The following is a 15,876-nucleotide window of genomic DNA, read 5'->3' as shown; positions in this document are numbered from 1 at the left end:
TAAAAATGTTGACCATTTTTCTCCAGCTCTGAGTTAGGAAGGGAGACCTGTAGGGGAATATTGAGTGTTAGCTCTCCCTGCCACACTGTGGAAATGAAGACACAGCTTAATGTTGAAGATCTTTGAGGCCAAAGGGTGTAAAACCTGGAATAGGAAGAGAGCCTTATCTTTGAAGAAATGTATTTGCCACCTCATTTACTGAGGGTGGATGTATGGTATTTGGCCAGTGCTTCAGGATGTGGAGATAATGATGTAAAATGACTTACAATCAAGGATTGGCCTTTGCCCTTGACTTGGTGTTGACTCAGAAGGCCAACAGTTGCCATGAAGAAACATTCACAGTTGGTCAACTGTACGCATCCTAATTGTTACTGGAGGAAAGACTTAGAGATGGAAACTGAAGCTGAGCCCACTTGAAGAGGAAACACACTAGAGGCTCTGAAATCACAACTGAGAAACTCTGTAAAGCAAACCGGAAGCAAACTGGAGGTAGTCCTCAGTCACTACCTCAGAATCACACCAGCGGGGTCTGGAAAATCGCTGGTATGACCCAGGGCCTTGGAAGGACCTACATGGATTTAAACTGCATAAGGAGGTGCCCGTGCTAAATGCATACAGAAAGCAGCAGGGTGGTGTTTCATGTACCCACCCGAGAGGAGTGTGTCTCCCAGTGGGTGGTGATTCTTCACCGTCTCTGGGGCACTGAGCTGTAGCTGTAGGCGTGCCCATGTGCAGGGTGCTTTTGTTGACTAAATCTAGTTAAAAAGCACCCATCCCTCCCAAACCATGACTGGCCTCCCCTTTTCCCCCAGCAGTGGCGTTCTCACCACATACGGTTCCATGTGAGAGCTGTGTGTTAATTTTAAAAACAATCCCACTGGTGTTCCTTATAATTGTCCATCTCTTGCGGCTTTCTTCCTGATCCTTTCATGTCTGCTGCGATTCATATTCTTTCTTTCTTTTAAACTTTGGGGAGAAATTTTCTTGTTAGACATGGTTTCACATTGTAGGCACCATAAAATTAATTTGCTTAGAGACCCGGACTGGGGTCACTTTACAGTAATTGGGTCATTAGATAACACCTTGTTCCCTCCCATTATTGATTGTCGTGTGTGGGTTGAGGAGCCCGACCAGGCCAAACCCAGAGAGCACCTGTTCTCTGTTCTAACTTACATGGGGAGCTGTTTTCAAGAACTTTTTATTCATTTGACTGTGGCATGGTGAACACCCTAAATCCAGCAGAGTGAAGTTCCATGTACGACCAACCCTGAGCTAATCAACTTGCAGCCCTGTGGCAGCCCAGCCTCACCAACAAGCAGCTTCTCATCACTCAAGCCCAAGTCTCCTGACCCACCTGAGCAGGGCAGAAGCCTTTTGGCTGCTTCTGGGATCATGCTACTCTGTCCTGTCAACTAGACTTTAAAATCTTGGACTCCCACCCCAAGAACATCGACTTCATGGTTTGTCTGCTTGAAGGCAACAGCACTTACAATCAGAATTCTCCAGGGGGGTTTGCACAGCCTATGAGGAATATTTAAATGCCCGTCATAAAACCGAACTTGGACCCTAAGATCCTGGTAGGGGTGCTTTTCTGAAATCTCTCAAATAGTTGGCTGCCCTGTGCCCCGAAGAATCCAGAGAAGCCAATAAATAGCAGTTTTGATCATAAGCTCTGAAAGCCCTAGTGTACATTCTTAAATGACTTCTTTTCTGGGGCATCAAAAAGCTTTTACGGTTCTCACCAGGCAATTCATTCTGATGGGCCCATATGCTGCACCCTGCTTGGGCCACATCCCGGCACGCGCGCCCGTGCGCCGCGGCACAGGCAAGCCAAGAGGTTGTTTTAAGAAGGCGTGTTTGTGTGGTATGCTGACGGGGTCAGGACAACATCAAAGGTAATCTTAAAAAGAGAACCTCTCTCTGCCTCCTCTTTTTATTTCAGAAAGGTCATTTCTAAGCCAACTATTTGCAACAAGGCCTCTCCAGAGTTTACTCTGTTGTTATTTTTTACTCGTGATTACAATGAGTCGCTTATCCCCCAAACAGATTTAAGAACAATAAACAAATACAAAAGGAAAAGGAACATCTCATCAATAACAAAGACTGCATCTAAAGGCATTGAGTTTTTGACTCTTTTACATCTCTTTCCAAGCAAAGCAGGAGTCCTACAGAGAAAGGAATCAAAAGATATGAAAATTATAAAAATAGTAAAAGGATCCAGTTTTGGTCAGGATCTTGTAATTTCTGGGGAGAAATGGAGCTAAGTGCAATCTTAGCACTTTATTTGTGTGAAGGCTGATTTGTGATATTGCCGAAATTAGTTAAGTGTATCCACTGTGGTGAAATGTGGGAAACCATATTCTTCTCAATGTATAAAGATACTTTTCCTGAATTTAGGGCTCACGTTTTGAAGTGAAATTGTACAAAACACAAGAAAAACATGGATCTGTATGCTATTCTGAAAACGGACCAAGTGGGCACAATGCTAAACATGGAAGGCACGGCCCAGGGTGATGCCACCTAGGAAAGTAACTTTTTTTTTTGACTCGGATGCCTCAAGAGCTGTTGGATTTCCTTTTCCAAGGCAGACAGAGCATAGATGCTAAAACTGTGCAATTTGGTCCAATTATATTCTCCCCTGTCCCCTCCATCTCCCCCCCCCCATTGATTTAATGAAGGACTTTGAGGTACAATTCATCGTTGATAAATAGTCCTCTGCCCAGAACGTTTATTAGACTGACAGCAGCATGCACTCTCCTCGCTTTTTTCCATCGCCACTTATGACTCAGATGAATTTTAATAGAAGCAAAAAGCTTTTATTTGCACTGTAATTTCACTTAAGGATCATATCCTTCAGAAACTGGCAGACGCTTGTATGTCTTGATTGCAAAACACACACTCAGGAGTAAAGAAACATGCAAAAGATGTTATTATTCAGCCTGTCACAGTGTCGCAAATCCACTTGGAACCCAGGCCATCAAAGCTCTTCCTCGAAGCCCTCCCCCGCCCCTTTTCAATAGGCCCCGTGAAGAGCACACTTACGGATTTCTACCATCCCCGGGGAATTGAAGGGTGAATTATGTTTTGTTTGTGCCTCCCTGCCACTATGATGCCCACAGGAGGCTTTGAGTTTCAGCAGCTTTTCCCCAAACAAAATGGAGCTACCTCGATGCTGCCTCTTCCTCATCTACGAGAAATCTGCCCTGGTAGGGCTGCAGAAATCTTCAGGTGGCGGTTCCAACTTCACCCAGCCGTGCTTCCTCAAACCATTTTATCTCGTTTCTATTTGGATAGACCATATTGTGCCTCACAGATTTGCTCAGAGAGATGGCAGAAATTCTCTTTATTAGAAACGTTGTTTCACTGAACCGCCTTGAATTTGCCCCCAATTGTTTGAGAGCCACCTACGGAAGGTGCCACAAAAATACTTGGCTGTGAATATCATTTTCTCTCAATGTTTTTAAAATCGTGATGTTATTGTCTCTCAGTACAGAAGGTATTCTCATTATATTTCATCTTTATCCTAACCATCTTGCTACTTCGGACTGCATAATGTGCCGAAAAAGAAAAGCTCCCTTTTTCTACCATGAATACAATATTGTATGTCACTGAAAAAAATTAAATTTTATATATTGTTCTGCCTAAAATGAACACTGAACCCCTTTGTCTTAACTTATTGATACCTAGTGCAGCAGCTCCCCGAGGGGTGTGGGAAGTCTGCGACAGCAATCTGCTGCCATCTACTGGTGCATGTTCGAGGTGTCACTGCCTCAATCCCTCTGGCTGAGCAGCTCACGGGATTTGCCTGCACTGGGATAAATATGTAAGCGGTGAAGGGAATACAAATAAAATTCTTTATAAAGTTTTGAGGTGATTTTCTTAAAGATATGGCATGGCTATTATTTATCATTAAGAGCTGAAATAGTTCTTATTTCAAGAAATTTCTTAAATAACTATCTCACGATATATGCCAGAAACAAATGTATTTTGAGGTTGTATTACAATAATTAAAAACCGTATGACCTTTAAGGATGTTATTGTAATTTCAATTTAAAAGCTAAAAACTTATTTTGAGTGAATGCTACTGTTGAGGAAAAGTTCATCATTTAAAGTCATTTATGATTTTGTTTTGTTTTGGTTTTTTTCTTCCCTAAGTATAACGTGCGTGTCTTAACCAAACTCGCCGCAGAATTGAATGAATTTATGCTGGAGAAAGTGGCTGAGGACACAAGCAGCATTCTGCGTTCCCCGATGCCAGGAGTGGTGGTGGCAGTCTCTGTCAAGCCTGGAGACATGGTAAGGGCTGTGTCTGTCTCAGTGGGACATGCTGGTCTCACACTTCCCCTTCCAGAACGATGGCTAACAGCACAATCACTCTTTGCAGTTCGTTCTTAACCCATATGACTCCCACAAAACAGCAAACTCTATTTGGTGCATTATTTGTCTACCTGCTTCACATCTGAATTAGGTTAGTGACAATACTTCTGTGTACCTCCCTTCCCAAATGATCTCAGACAGAAACAAAAGTAAGGCCAGATTCATTCTGTTATTTTGCAAATTCAGTGTTTCGGGAAGTATTTTACTTAAAGTTGCTGTTTACTTTCTAATACTCTGTGCTTGAAGCATCCTTGGAGAACTCATGCCACAAAATAGTCCTCCAATAATGAACTTTTTGCATAATTTCTGTAATAAATGTCTAATTGGGAAGGAGAGTTAAGGAAAGGGTAATTCTGTAATCTTTGCAGTACTAGAGTACTTCCTTAATTTGGTAAATAAAATTTAGGATCACAGTTTAAAGTTTTTCATCTTGATCTTGTGACATTAAAGCACAAATCAAAGCTATGTAAATATTTCCTCATATGTTCAGTCTCAAGATAACTTGTGGATGAATTGGTAGGATGCATTAATTTTCTTAGAACATGGATAGAAACCTCTATTGATAAGCAGCAAAAGTGAAAAGAAAACAGTTTAAGATGCAATCAGACGGTTTCTAAGGGTACTTAAGTACTTGCATTTTTATTCATGTACAGGAAAATAGCAGCCATACACGACAGTCTTTCATGGATGAGATTCCATTTTGTATCTCACTTAAGTCATCAGGGTTTACATATTTCCCTGTAAAGATTATATTAAAAATACTTCCTGATTTCTTTCATAAAGGTAAAATATCCTCTTAACATTGAGAAAAAATCATGTAGTTGGCATTAGCTTCTAGAAGAGTATTTAAAATAAATGAATAAGAAAACATAATCAGTTTTAGTTGTTTAAACAATCAGTCCTGAAATTGATATGTGAATTTGGAAAACTGACTTAACAATTGCTTCATCTGATGATATAAAAATAGAACTACCAGCTTTTCTGGAAAAGCATAAAAGAGGCTAAGTAGCTATGAATTGTTATGTTTATTTTGAAAACATAGATATTCCTGGGAGAATGCACTCATTAAAACTGTCTAATACCTGAGTATTAAGGATTTGGGAGAAGCAATACATAAAAATTATTTGTGTGTGGGGGTGTGTTGAATATGGGGGAAGGATTTGCCTTGTACATCTTCCTTCTACAGGATTAAGCCATAAGAGGATAGATAGCTCCTTGGCCTTGACATTAAGAATCACACACTGACGCAGGAGATGATCAGTCAGTCGAATCTCCTGGTGACTAGGTGTGTATGTTGGTAAACAATGTGAGAGGCTTGTTTTGTTTTTTCATTTTCTTTCTTAATCTTTTTCTGGAAGCCATATAGTCTGTATACTGCTAGCCAGAGCTTGTCAGTGGCTTTAATTATAAAATCACATCTATGGGTTTTATTTTTTTTTTAAATAAATGTTTTCCTTAAATCCTTGCTTTCTAACACCTGAGTCCAAACCTAGGCGGAGGGAGGTGCCGAGGGAGGAGGCAGAGGCTGCGGTTGGGCCCCCATGCCCGGCACCCCCACGAGACTGCTGGAGGCCAGATCCGCGCAGCCTTGTTTCTCCCCAGCTGCTGTCTCCTGGTCTCGCTTTTCCACATACCGAAAGGATTTGGCCTTTGTACTTCCCATTTCCTGGTTAATAATTTAACGTGGGAAAGCAAGGCATTTAGTAAAGGGGAACAGTGTGATTTGAGTCCTTGGTTTTCTGGGGGAGCTCAGATATTAAAAACACCCACCAGTAATTAAATGTGGGTACTCAAGAATGGTTTAATTTGAGAACTAACTGTTAAAAATATGTTACTGCAGAGCCAAGGGGCCTATATTTTATGTATTCCTTTAAAGTCAGAGTACGTGGTGGGGGCATGCCCAGCGGACTGGCACATCGTCTCGCTGTCCTGCATCTTACTTATGAATGCTGTTTGCACGCGGTGCCCGGGCTGCGCAGGTGGGCATGTGCTTTCTTTTATTCCTCCCTTTTGGTCCTTGCAGAACTTCCTTTCATATTCTGTGCCATTGTGTTCTGATAAAAGTGTTTTCTCTTGAATTACTACTTTCAGAAAAATGTCCCAGACCACTAATACTGAAACCAAGCGCAGGGCGAGAAGTTTCATCGTGGGCTCTTACAATAACTCCTATAGTTAAATTCTGCCTGGTGTAATTAAAACACGCGACACTTTCCTTGGACCAAAGGCACAGCATTCACTTCAGGCCACTATAAGAAAATACTACTTATCATTTTTAAGTTTTGTGGTTTTAAATTATTTTAACACTGTAGGGTATGTTGTGTTTTTCTCAGCAATAACAATAGCTGAGGGGAGGTTCCACTTTTATCAGTAGAAAGATAATGGAATCAGTCATCTCTGTGTATTTTCATGGAAAACAAGGACCAAAAAACAACTAAGAGCTTTACAAGTATTCTGTTTTTCTGTGAAATGATATTTTTTTAAATAGCTTAAATTTCAGTGACCCGTAATTTTTATGTTTAGCTTAAGTAAAACTTGACAAATCGTAGAATGGTGGGCATGGCAATAGTAAGTTTCACGAAAGTATCACATAAATCATAAAATATCACTTTTGTGAAATAGACAATTTGTACAGAGTTTCAAAACCTCAAAAAGAAGAGATTTGGGGTGGCTGTTTAGAAATAAATCCACTCATAGAGCTTGGTGTTTCAAGATCTGTGAACTGATTCATTTGAAACACTTTCCTTTCACTAAATGCAGAAGCTATGTTTTATTGTATGTGCTTTTTTAGGGTTCACGTGGCAAAAGTTCCTAATATTTTTTCAATGTCTATTACATACTATTTAACATTAAATGTGGCAGTAAAATAATTTTTAAATGATAGCATAATAGTTTTTTAGCATGTGGAGAAGGGGGTGTTAGTTAATAATCAGTAAAATGCACATAAGCAAACAAATCAGTAAGAAAGAAAGAATGGATTACTTAAAGAATCACAAAGTTAATTCAGAAAACAATTGATAGGATGGATTGTATGTCTTTTCTGCATGCCTTTTTTGTATGCCTTCTGAAAATGTTTTTACAGTATCTGTTCTTCTATGTATAAAACACTGTCATAAACTAGGAGCACTTCTACAAAGTTAGCATTTTTATGACTTTTAATGTTTTTGAATTTCTGTCTTTAAGATGTTCTCAAACAGAAATATTAAAAATATGTATTGTTTCACAATAATGGTGGAATACATTTTTCTACATATTAACATTGGACTTTTAGCTGCTAAATTTATCTCACAATTTTCATTTTGGCTTTGAAGTATAAAATAAAGTCATTATGAGCACATTTGTTAGACTTTTGATACCAGAAACAAAATGAGCCAACCCAAGGGGATATTTTTATATTGCATTTAATTAAGATTCTTTCAAGTTATGTATGGATTCTGCAGTCATTTCAGATTCACATAAAAAATAATAATCTTGTTTAATACATTAAAAATTAAGTGAGAGACAAACTAGAAGCAGGCTGTATATCCATTGATATTTCTTTCTTAATTATTAGTGAAACCAGGTAAAATAATAGATTGACATTAAGTACCTGTTGCTGCTGCTTCTTGCCACTTAGCCCATTCAATATTAGTAGGACAGAGATTTGGGCTGCTTTTGTGGGGCCAAGATGAGGAAGATCCACTTTATAAAGTCACCGAGCTCTAGCAAGGCAATGAGGTGTTTGGGATTGTTGCTTTCGTGAACAACATCTTAAGGCAAAAAATGGTGTAGATGGTGGAGCAGTAAAAACAGAACATCTATAGTCACTGGTGGGAGCACACCCAGACCTCACTCTGATTTATTTTCCTCCTTGTGTGTGCTCCTTTGCGGGGGAGGGCTCCTAAGCAGGTGGGTGACAACAGGCCATGGGACACAGGTACCCATTGCAGAGCATGACATTCACACGTCCCCTTTGTCTCAAACCTCATGTGTAATTGAGCTTATAGCTGATCCTGGGGAAATAGCCAACTTAGTGAGTGACCTTTATTTTTCATTTCTTGAAGAAACAAAATTTGAAAACTCCTTAAACTTGAGGACTATAGATGAGCCGGGGTGGGGCATGCTCCCCTGCTGTGTGTGTTCCTCTGGCTTTGTGCTTATGTGCCTCATGCAGCCCTGTGACAGTAATTGTGGCTTCCCCTGGCAGAGGAAGTAGCTTGGCTGTTTGATGGATTTTCTAGTTTCTGGATACCTTGATTCACAATCATAAAATAATTGTAATAATTAAATTTACATATTTTATAACAGTGCTTATTCAAACAGTTTGACATAATGCCAGTTTTTCACCCAAACCTCGATTGTATTCCACAGCATATATATATACAGATTCATGCATTCATTAACATTTTTAAAGTTTTAAATCATGAAATACTACAAACATACAGAAGGTTATAGAGAGTTAAGCACCAAGCCCTCCTATGTTCTCTGTTCACATTTACCATGTGTCTCAGGTTTCATTTAACAATAAAACATGACATATACCATGAAGTTGCCCTGTGGCTTCTCCCCAATCTAATTCCTGTCCTGTCTTCTTCAGAAGTTATGACTCTCCTGAATTTGGCCTTTTAATCTTTTCCAGATAACATTTATTTTTAAATTGTAGGGTTTTTTGGAGGTAACAATCAGGGAATTTTTATAATTTAACTTAATGATAATTATCAATATAAGATAAAACATTTATGGATCAATAAATTAAATATTGTAGTAGAGTCTTATGCAAACTTGGCCTTTGATTTGATTTTTCAAGCAATGCCCTGTCTGGAATTAAAGGGGATGTCATTTTTGTTTTAAACATTTTTAAAGATGACCATTCTCAACCTTGCCAAGATTCAAAATATCTTTTCCCTTTTGCTAAAAATAAATAAATAAAGGCTTTTAAAAATAATCATCATTTCACTGAATCCTTTAAAACAGCATATTTGATTGTTCCAGTTGTAGGTTAATAACAGGACTAAAACTGATTGGATACTAAATTTTAAAATGGGCAAATTATTTAAATCTTATTTCCAAACTGATTGTTGGGTATGTATATACATGTTTGAAGTGTTGTAGGAAAGCATTTTTTCTGAATAAAACAAACAAACAAACAAACCACAAAAAGCCCCATCTCACAAAGCACATCTCACAAAGGTGGGGAGAATGCAGACTGATTTCCAATGTTACAGTAAATGACATCAGCTTTGACTGGTTCTCTCAGTAACTATGGGCCTTCGCTGTGGCGTTGCGCTTAGAAGGCCATAGGGAGTACTATTTTTCTTCATTTTAAGGAATTTTAAGAAAACTGGACTTGTTTTATATTGGCCACTACTCTGCATTCTTGCTCTGAGGCTGCGAGCTCCCACCGCCCTGGTCCAGGGATGGGTGCGGGCCGGGCCTCCTGCTCACGCGCCCTGGGAGCCTGTGGACAGTTCCAGCCTCCCTCTGCTGCACACGAAGGTGTGGGGATGTGAATGCATGTTTTTCCTTCAGGAAATATGTGGCAACATGTACCAGCCTGTCTCAGCAGCTCAGAGAGGGGAGGTGGTTGCAGTCAGATGCTAGCAGTGCCTTTTCACCAAGTCTGAGGGGCCTTTCTCCTCCCACGTGGCTGTTAACCGCACCTTTCTGCAGATCTAAGGATCTTAAAATGCATCGGCTCAGGCACCTGCGTTCTACAGAGAACAGTCTCTAACAACGTAATTGAAGGACTTTCACTTTTGTGGCGTAGCCAGCAGGGCCGATATTGATCCGTGTTTTTCGGGTGGCCCAGCGCCGCAGAAGGGGACTGCAGGGCCGGTCAGCCCTCCGAGCCTTCTGTCTAATTTGGCAGAAAAACACAGAATGTAGGACAACAAAAGAAGGCTCTCCTTTTTCCATAAAAATTCTCCCTCCCACCCACTCCTCTTCCCCAAAAAGGGGACTTAATTTTTCAGCTGCACACAGTGATTTGGTGCTCACTCTTGCATTGAAACAGTTGCTGTCTGAACAGGCAGGAAACAGTTTTCTTTTAATTGCCGAAATCATTCGGAAGTGCTTGGTGCCCTGCTTCTGTACAGCAGATGCTGTGCATTAATTGGCCTGCGTAGAAGTGACCCAGGGTTCCTTGCAGCGGGCCCAATTTTAGGCAGAGGGTTTAAATAGCTTATTTATTATTTTGTATAATCTGGCGTACATTGTGTGCTCCTGCACGTGTCGTATTTCATGGTCTGCAGTTTCTAATGTCATGTGGGTTTCAAAACCTGTGTTTCTCTGGTAATGTACTAGCAGCAGGTAAGCTCAAAATACCATCCATCAGGAGCTAATTTTTTATCCAGATACTCCAATGACTGATGAACCTGTCTTTTGTATGAATGTTTAGCACAGTAGAAAGCCATATGCCACTGGCACAGTTTCCCCGGCATTCTTTACAGTTGCTAGAGAGTGGGCTTACGGGGCGGGGTGGGGGGACTCGATGCCATTTATGTCCTCTGGCCTATATTTCAATGATAAGGCCTTTGAAACAGCCCTGGGTTTGGGCGACAAAAGAGGGTAGGGTCTGTCTTGAAGGAAACTCGACTCCCATCATTTTCTTTATCAGAAATATGACTGCACAGTCTTAATAGGGAACCTTGTTTTGTTACTACCCGTCTGTTCAAAACAGACCTCAGCCCATTAGAAGGGCCTCCCTTGTGTGGGAAGACCACAGCTGTTACTGTAAATCTCATCCAGTCACTGTATCACCCCCATTTTGTGGCTCTGAAGGATGAAATTGAGAAATGGAATACTGTGCAGTCATCCTTTACATCTCCAATTTTAGGCCTTTGCCATCATTTTCATGCTTTTATTCCAAATCAAATAACATTAGTGAGCTACACCACCTTCTGATGAGTATCTGGTATTGAGCACAGCTTTCAAGTCTGTACTTTTGGGGGCTTCCTTTTATGTTGGGTGATCTTTTTTCCCCTTTCTCTTCTCTTTTTCTTTGGGCACTTTCTTTGAGCTTTCTTAGTGACGATGGCAGTTTGAACGATACATGTTGCCAAATGTATCCCATCTTAAAATGTTTTCCAGCTGGGGCGCATGTGCAGGAGAAGGTTCTATGTCTTTTAATCTTTGTGGAAGGAATGAAGAGAACTTGGTAGGAGGATATTGGGGGCTTTAATCAGAAATAAGAAGTGGTTTAAATCATTAGCACAACAAAGCATACTATAAGCTTGAAGATAAAAGTCTCTGGGGAAAGAGTCCTCTGAAAATAAATGGAACTTGATAGATTTCCATATCATTTATAACTTCCCTTAATTACACTTGGAAGACTCGCCAGTAAAACTGGAAAATTGGCAGCCTATATCCATTAGAGTCATTTTGCCGACCATGGCAAGCAGCTGGCTTTGCTGGATTTTATTTCCCATCACTCACAATTAATCATCAGCTGGAGATGTCTGAAACCCTTCAGCACAGAGCAGTGCTGGGTGACATTCAGGCCACGAAACATGTGAAAATCTGCTGAGTAAATGGGCCGAGTTTTTTCTCAAGCTTACTCATTTTGGGACGGGGCCGACTCCCGCTTAATGAGTGCCGCTCCGGTAATCGGATGCGAATGTGAACCCTGACCCCGTGTCAAAGGAGAGGACGCAATAAGCCGGATGAAGGATGCGGGATTCGGGCCTGCAAACTTTACACCAATTAGACAGGGAGCGGGGAAGTACATCAGGCCGACTAGGTTTATCAAAAAGACTTGCGAGGCTTGTGACCATTTTGTAAGCCCAACGTCGGAGACATCCTGTCACAATCAGTAAGTCTTCGTCAGGTGATTCACACGGCGTCAGAGAAGCGTGGCTCGCAGCCCGCGGGCGCGGGCCTCACGTGGGCGCTGTCCAGTGACGGATGGATGCTGGAGCCCTCTCCGAGCGCCCAATTAATGCCTGGCCTCCCTCCCGCACAGGGGCCATCCCGGAGGTGTCGCCTCCGCGGGCCCGCTGCCCAGCTCCCCACTCGCCCTGGGTGCGTGGCCCGCCGGGCTCCCGAGTCCGCAGGCGGGAGCCGGGTGGTGCCTCGCGGGCCGCCCCATCCACCGAGCACACCCTCGGGCGACAGCTGCCCCCCAGAGACTGGGCAGACATAGTCTCTGTTTCCACTGCATTCTTCGCTATATGGCTGGCACCATGTTTGGTTCTCTGACTTGATTTTTTAAGGCAAAATAAGTTGGAATTAGATCAAGGTCACATGTGTATCCGTGTTTGTGTGTGTCTGTGTAGAACATGATCCTGCTGAACAAAGATCTCTATCATGTCCCTAGTAGGATATCAAGGAACAATTTCCAAGAGCTATCTTTTAGGGGTGAATGAGTGAAAGCAGTCTACAAGACAGACTGTCCCTGGTGAAGAGAGGGAGAAGTAGATGACTCAGCTTTGCCCTTTATAGCCAAATAATCTAAGCAGACACAGTGAGACGAGCTAGAGAGGAAAAACAAGGAGTGAAAAGGCAGATGGAGTGGCAAGGATCTAATTCTATGATCCAGTGCATGCTGTGGATTGGGTAGAAGACGGGGTCGTTTTGGATCCGGATGTACTTTTTTTTTTTTTTTTTTTTGGTGAGACAGAGTCTCCCTCTGTTGCCCAGGCAAGAGTGCAGTGGCTTCATCATAGCTCACAGCAACCTCAACCTCCTGGGCTCAAGTGATCTTCCCATCTCAGCCTCACAAGTAGCTGGGACTACAGGTGCGCACCACCACGCCCTGCTAATGTCTCCTATTTTTAGTAGAGATGGGGTCTTGCTTGTGCTCAGGCTGGTCTTGAACTTCTGGCCCCAAGTCATCTTCCTGCCTCGAGTCCCAGAGTGCTAGGATTGCAGGCATGAGCCACTGTGCCTGGCCAGTACACACTTTCTTTGAAGTCCTTTTGGTTAAATTGCCAGAATCTCTCAACCAGAGGGAGGCACTGTTTTAACTTTGGGACTTCCCCACTTCTGATCGTCTCTGGCTAAAGCAGACGTTTTGTTCTGATTAACGTTTGGGGACCCAGCCCTTATAGTCACCTGCATGTCTCCTCTTTGCAAATTGCCCACCTAACAAGCACACAGAGCCAGGCCAGGAAGGATGGCCGTGGGCAGTCACAGCGGAGTCAACCTCCTGCTGCCCCCAGGCTCAGGTGGAGCTTGGGGCAGAGCTGAAGCCTGGCCCAGCCTCCCTTCGGCGCATCTCCTGTGGGCACCATCATCAGGCTGGGTGGACTTCGCCCTGTTGGCGTGACCACTGGAAATCTCCAGGCCTTGTTTCTTCTTCATATTTGCAATTTAACTGCTAATTCGCTTACTTGAAGCCCCACGTAAAGCAGCTATCTGTCTGACCGGCAGATTCTGAGCAGGGGCTGACAGGATGAGCAGAAGGGGGTGCACCCATGGCAGAGGGTGCCAGCCACAAGAAGCTGCTGGGCCAGCCCTGGGCCCCCAGGTGCTCCAGAGGAAGGCGGACTAGGGGCGTGGGAGGCCAGCAAGTGGAGACCCATGGCAGGTGCCTGTCTGCCTCTGAAGGGGATAGTGGCCAGAGCCCAGAGGTGGAGAGTTGGTTCCTAATTTTCAGATGGAATTTCCATCCTGTCCTGTTGAGTCTCCGATCCATTTCCTAGAAGTGCCTGGGTGCCCAGTCCTTGGGTCAAGGTGTCCAAGTTCTGGCTAGGAGGCCCCTCCCGGGCTTGCCCGCGTGGAGCTAGGTGGCGGGTGTGCTGCACTGGAACTTGCCCTGCCCTGTCTCTCCTGGTCCCTGCCTGCCTTTGAAGAGAGAAAAAGGGCTCTGGAATGCTGAAGTGAGGGAGTGACTGTTCAGACCCCGACTGGGGCGTCCGCATTGTCTCCGCGCTGTCCTCGCTTCCGTCCCCCTGCGCCGTGAAGAACAGCCCTCGAGAGTGATGCTTCCACGGACGCAGGTGCCAGTGAAAGTGAATCAACGAGGGCAGCGGGCACCGCGGTTCCGAGCCCGGCTCTTCCGCAGTGTCTCTCCTGCGTGCCAGCAGCCAGGCCTGGCAGCCCCTCTCTTCCTATATTTCTGTGCCAGGAATAGACAGCCCACCACCTGAACAGCAGAGGAAGAGAATACACAGGGCTCCGGCACTCCAGATTGCCAGCAAGACAGCTTGCGCCACACGGGGGGCCTGGAGGGGGACTTGGAGATCATCTGGGGATTTCAGGAAAGAACATTCTCCAGGCACTCCTGCGGCATCAGACAGGCATAGCCACGGTGGCGTGAACGGCCGGGAGCCCCACGCCAGCGCGCCCCCCTGCACCCCACAGAGCTGTTCCCCGAGGAAACTGGGCTCTCCCGCTTCAAAAACCAGGAGGCCGTTTTTCACGAAGGTACGAGAAAAATCTGGCCCGGCTCACTGGTGCTTACCCATCAAGGCCAAGGAAAAGTGAACAGGGTGGCTTTCAGTCACAGCTGACTGCTGCGTGGAAGCCCAGGTGTGGCCTACGCCCGCTCGGCCCGTGCTGCCCCGGGATGAAGGGCGAACGTCAGAGAGCGAGCTCGATCGAGGAATGGGCAGAGCTCTAGAATCCTTCCCCGGGCAGGAGGGTGCTACCCGGGAGCCGCCGCCTCGCCAGCATTCGGCGTGTTTGTGGAGATCGGGACTGTGGTCCTCGGGCCCTGACGCTGAGCTGTTGTTCCCAGCTCCCCGGGGTACAGACAGAAATGTCCCATCGTTTTGGTAACAGCTTTACTGAGATGAAAATGACATGCGAAACAATTCACCCCTTTCAAAGTACACAATTCAGTGGCGTTAGTCTGTTCACAGAGCCGTGCAGCCTTCACTGCGATCAGTTTGAGACCATTTTCACCACCCTAAAAAGAAACCCTGTGCCCGTCAGCAGCCACCCGTTCCCCCTGAGCCCCAGTCCACCCCACATACCCGTCTGTGGAGACTTGCCTTCCCGGCAATTCTGGACATTTCAGGTAAGTGGAAAACATTCCCATTTCGCAGCACCTCTGTCAGTGGGAAAGCCAGACTCGGAGATCCCCAGGGAGGCCTCAATCCTCCAGCGTCAGGAGTTTTTCTAACAAGGACTTGATGATAGAGGGAATGGCCTTTATCTGCGGCCCCTAGAGATGGACTTTGAATAGGAAACATTAGAGATTGTTGCCCCTGTTTCTAGACAAAACTTTCAATGCATCTGACAGAGAATTTCTTAATGGCTTTGCTCTTAAGCATTATTACAAAATTAGAATGCTTTGAAGACTTATGTCCATTTTTTTCCCATTTTCCAGGTAGCAGAAGGTCAGGAAATTTGTGTGATTGAAGCTATGAAAATGCAGAACAGTATGACAGCTGGGAAAACTGGCAAGGTATGTCCCCAAGTTCCCACCAGCCCACGCTGGCCTTGCGATGGAAGCAGAACTTCCACTTTGAGCCATGGACAGTTGGCCTGAAAGGGACCCCGGGGGTGATCTCTTCTAAAGCCCCCTTCACAGAGGGCATTAGGATTGCCGGGCTCTTCTCACTGTCACTGATGTGTCCC

The 15,876-nt window shown here is 44.1% G+C and overlaps 1 protein-coding gene across 2 annotated transcripts in view; it reads left to right on the top strand.

The window, feature by feature from the left end:
* PCCA (propionyl-CoA carboxylase subunit alpha) overlaps positions 1-15,876 on the top strand; it is a 373,670-nt gene that overhangs the window by 355,080 nt on the left and 2,714 nt on the right. The window contains exons 22-23 of one of the 2 annotated variants that reach the window (XR_012922419.1): positions 4,156-4,296; positions 5,564-15,703. Coding sequence is in view for 1 of the 2 variants with exons in the window: in XM_012751855.2 (XP_012607309.1) it covers positions 4,156-4,296; positions 15,626-15,703 (219 nt within the window). In the remaining variant the exon portion in view is untranslated. The remainder of the gene's footprint in view (positions 1-4,155; positions 4,297-5,563; positions 15,704-15,876) is intronic. The other variant, XM_012751855.2, reaches the window with a different exon arrangement.

The sequence above is a fragment of the Microcebus murinus genome, chromosome 13 (assembly GCF_040939455.1).
Source record: "Microcebus murinus isolate Inina chromosome 13, M.murinus_Inina_mat1.0, whole genome shotgun sequence".
NCBI classification, from domain to species: domain Eukaryota; kingdom Metazoa; phylum Chordata; class Mammalia; order Primates; family Cheirogaleidae; genus Microcebus; species Microcebus murinus.
The sequence above is the reverse complement of the archived record's forward strand: the minus strand, read 5'-3'. Positions and strand labels throughout refer to the sequence as shown.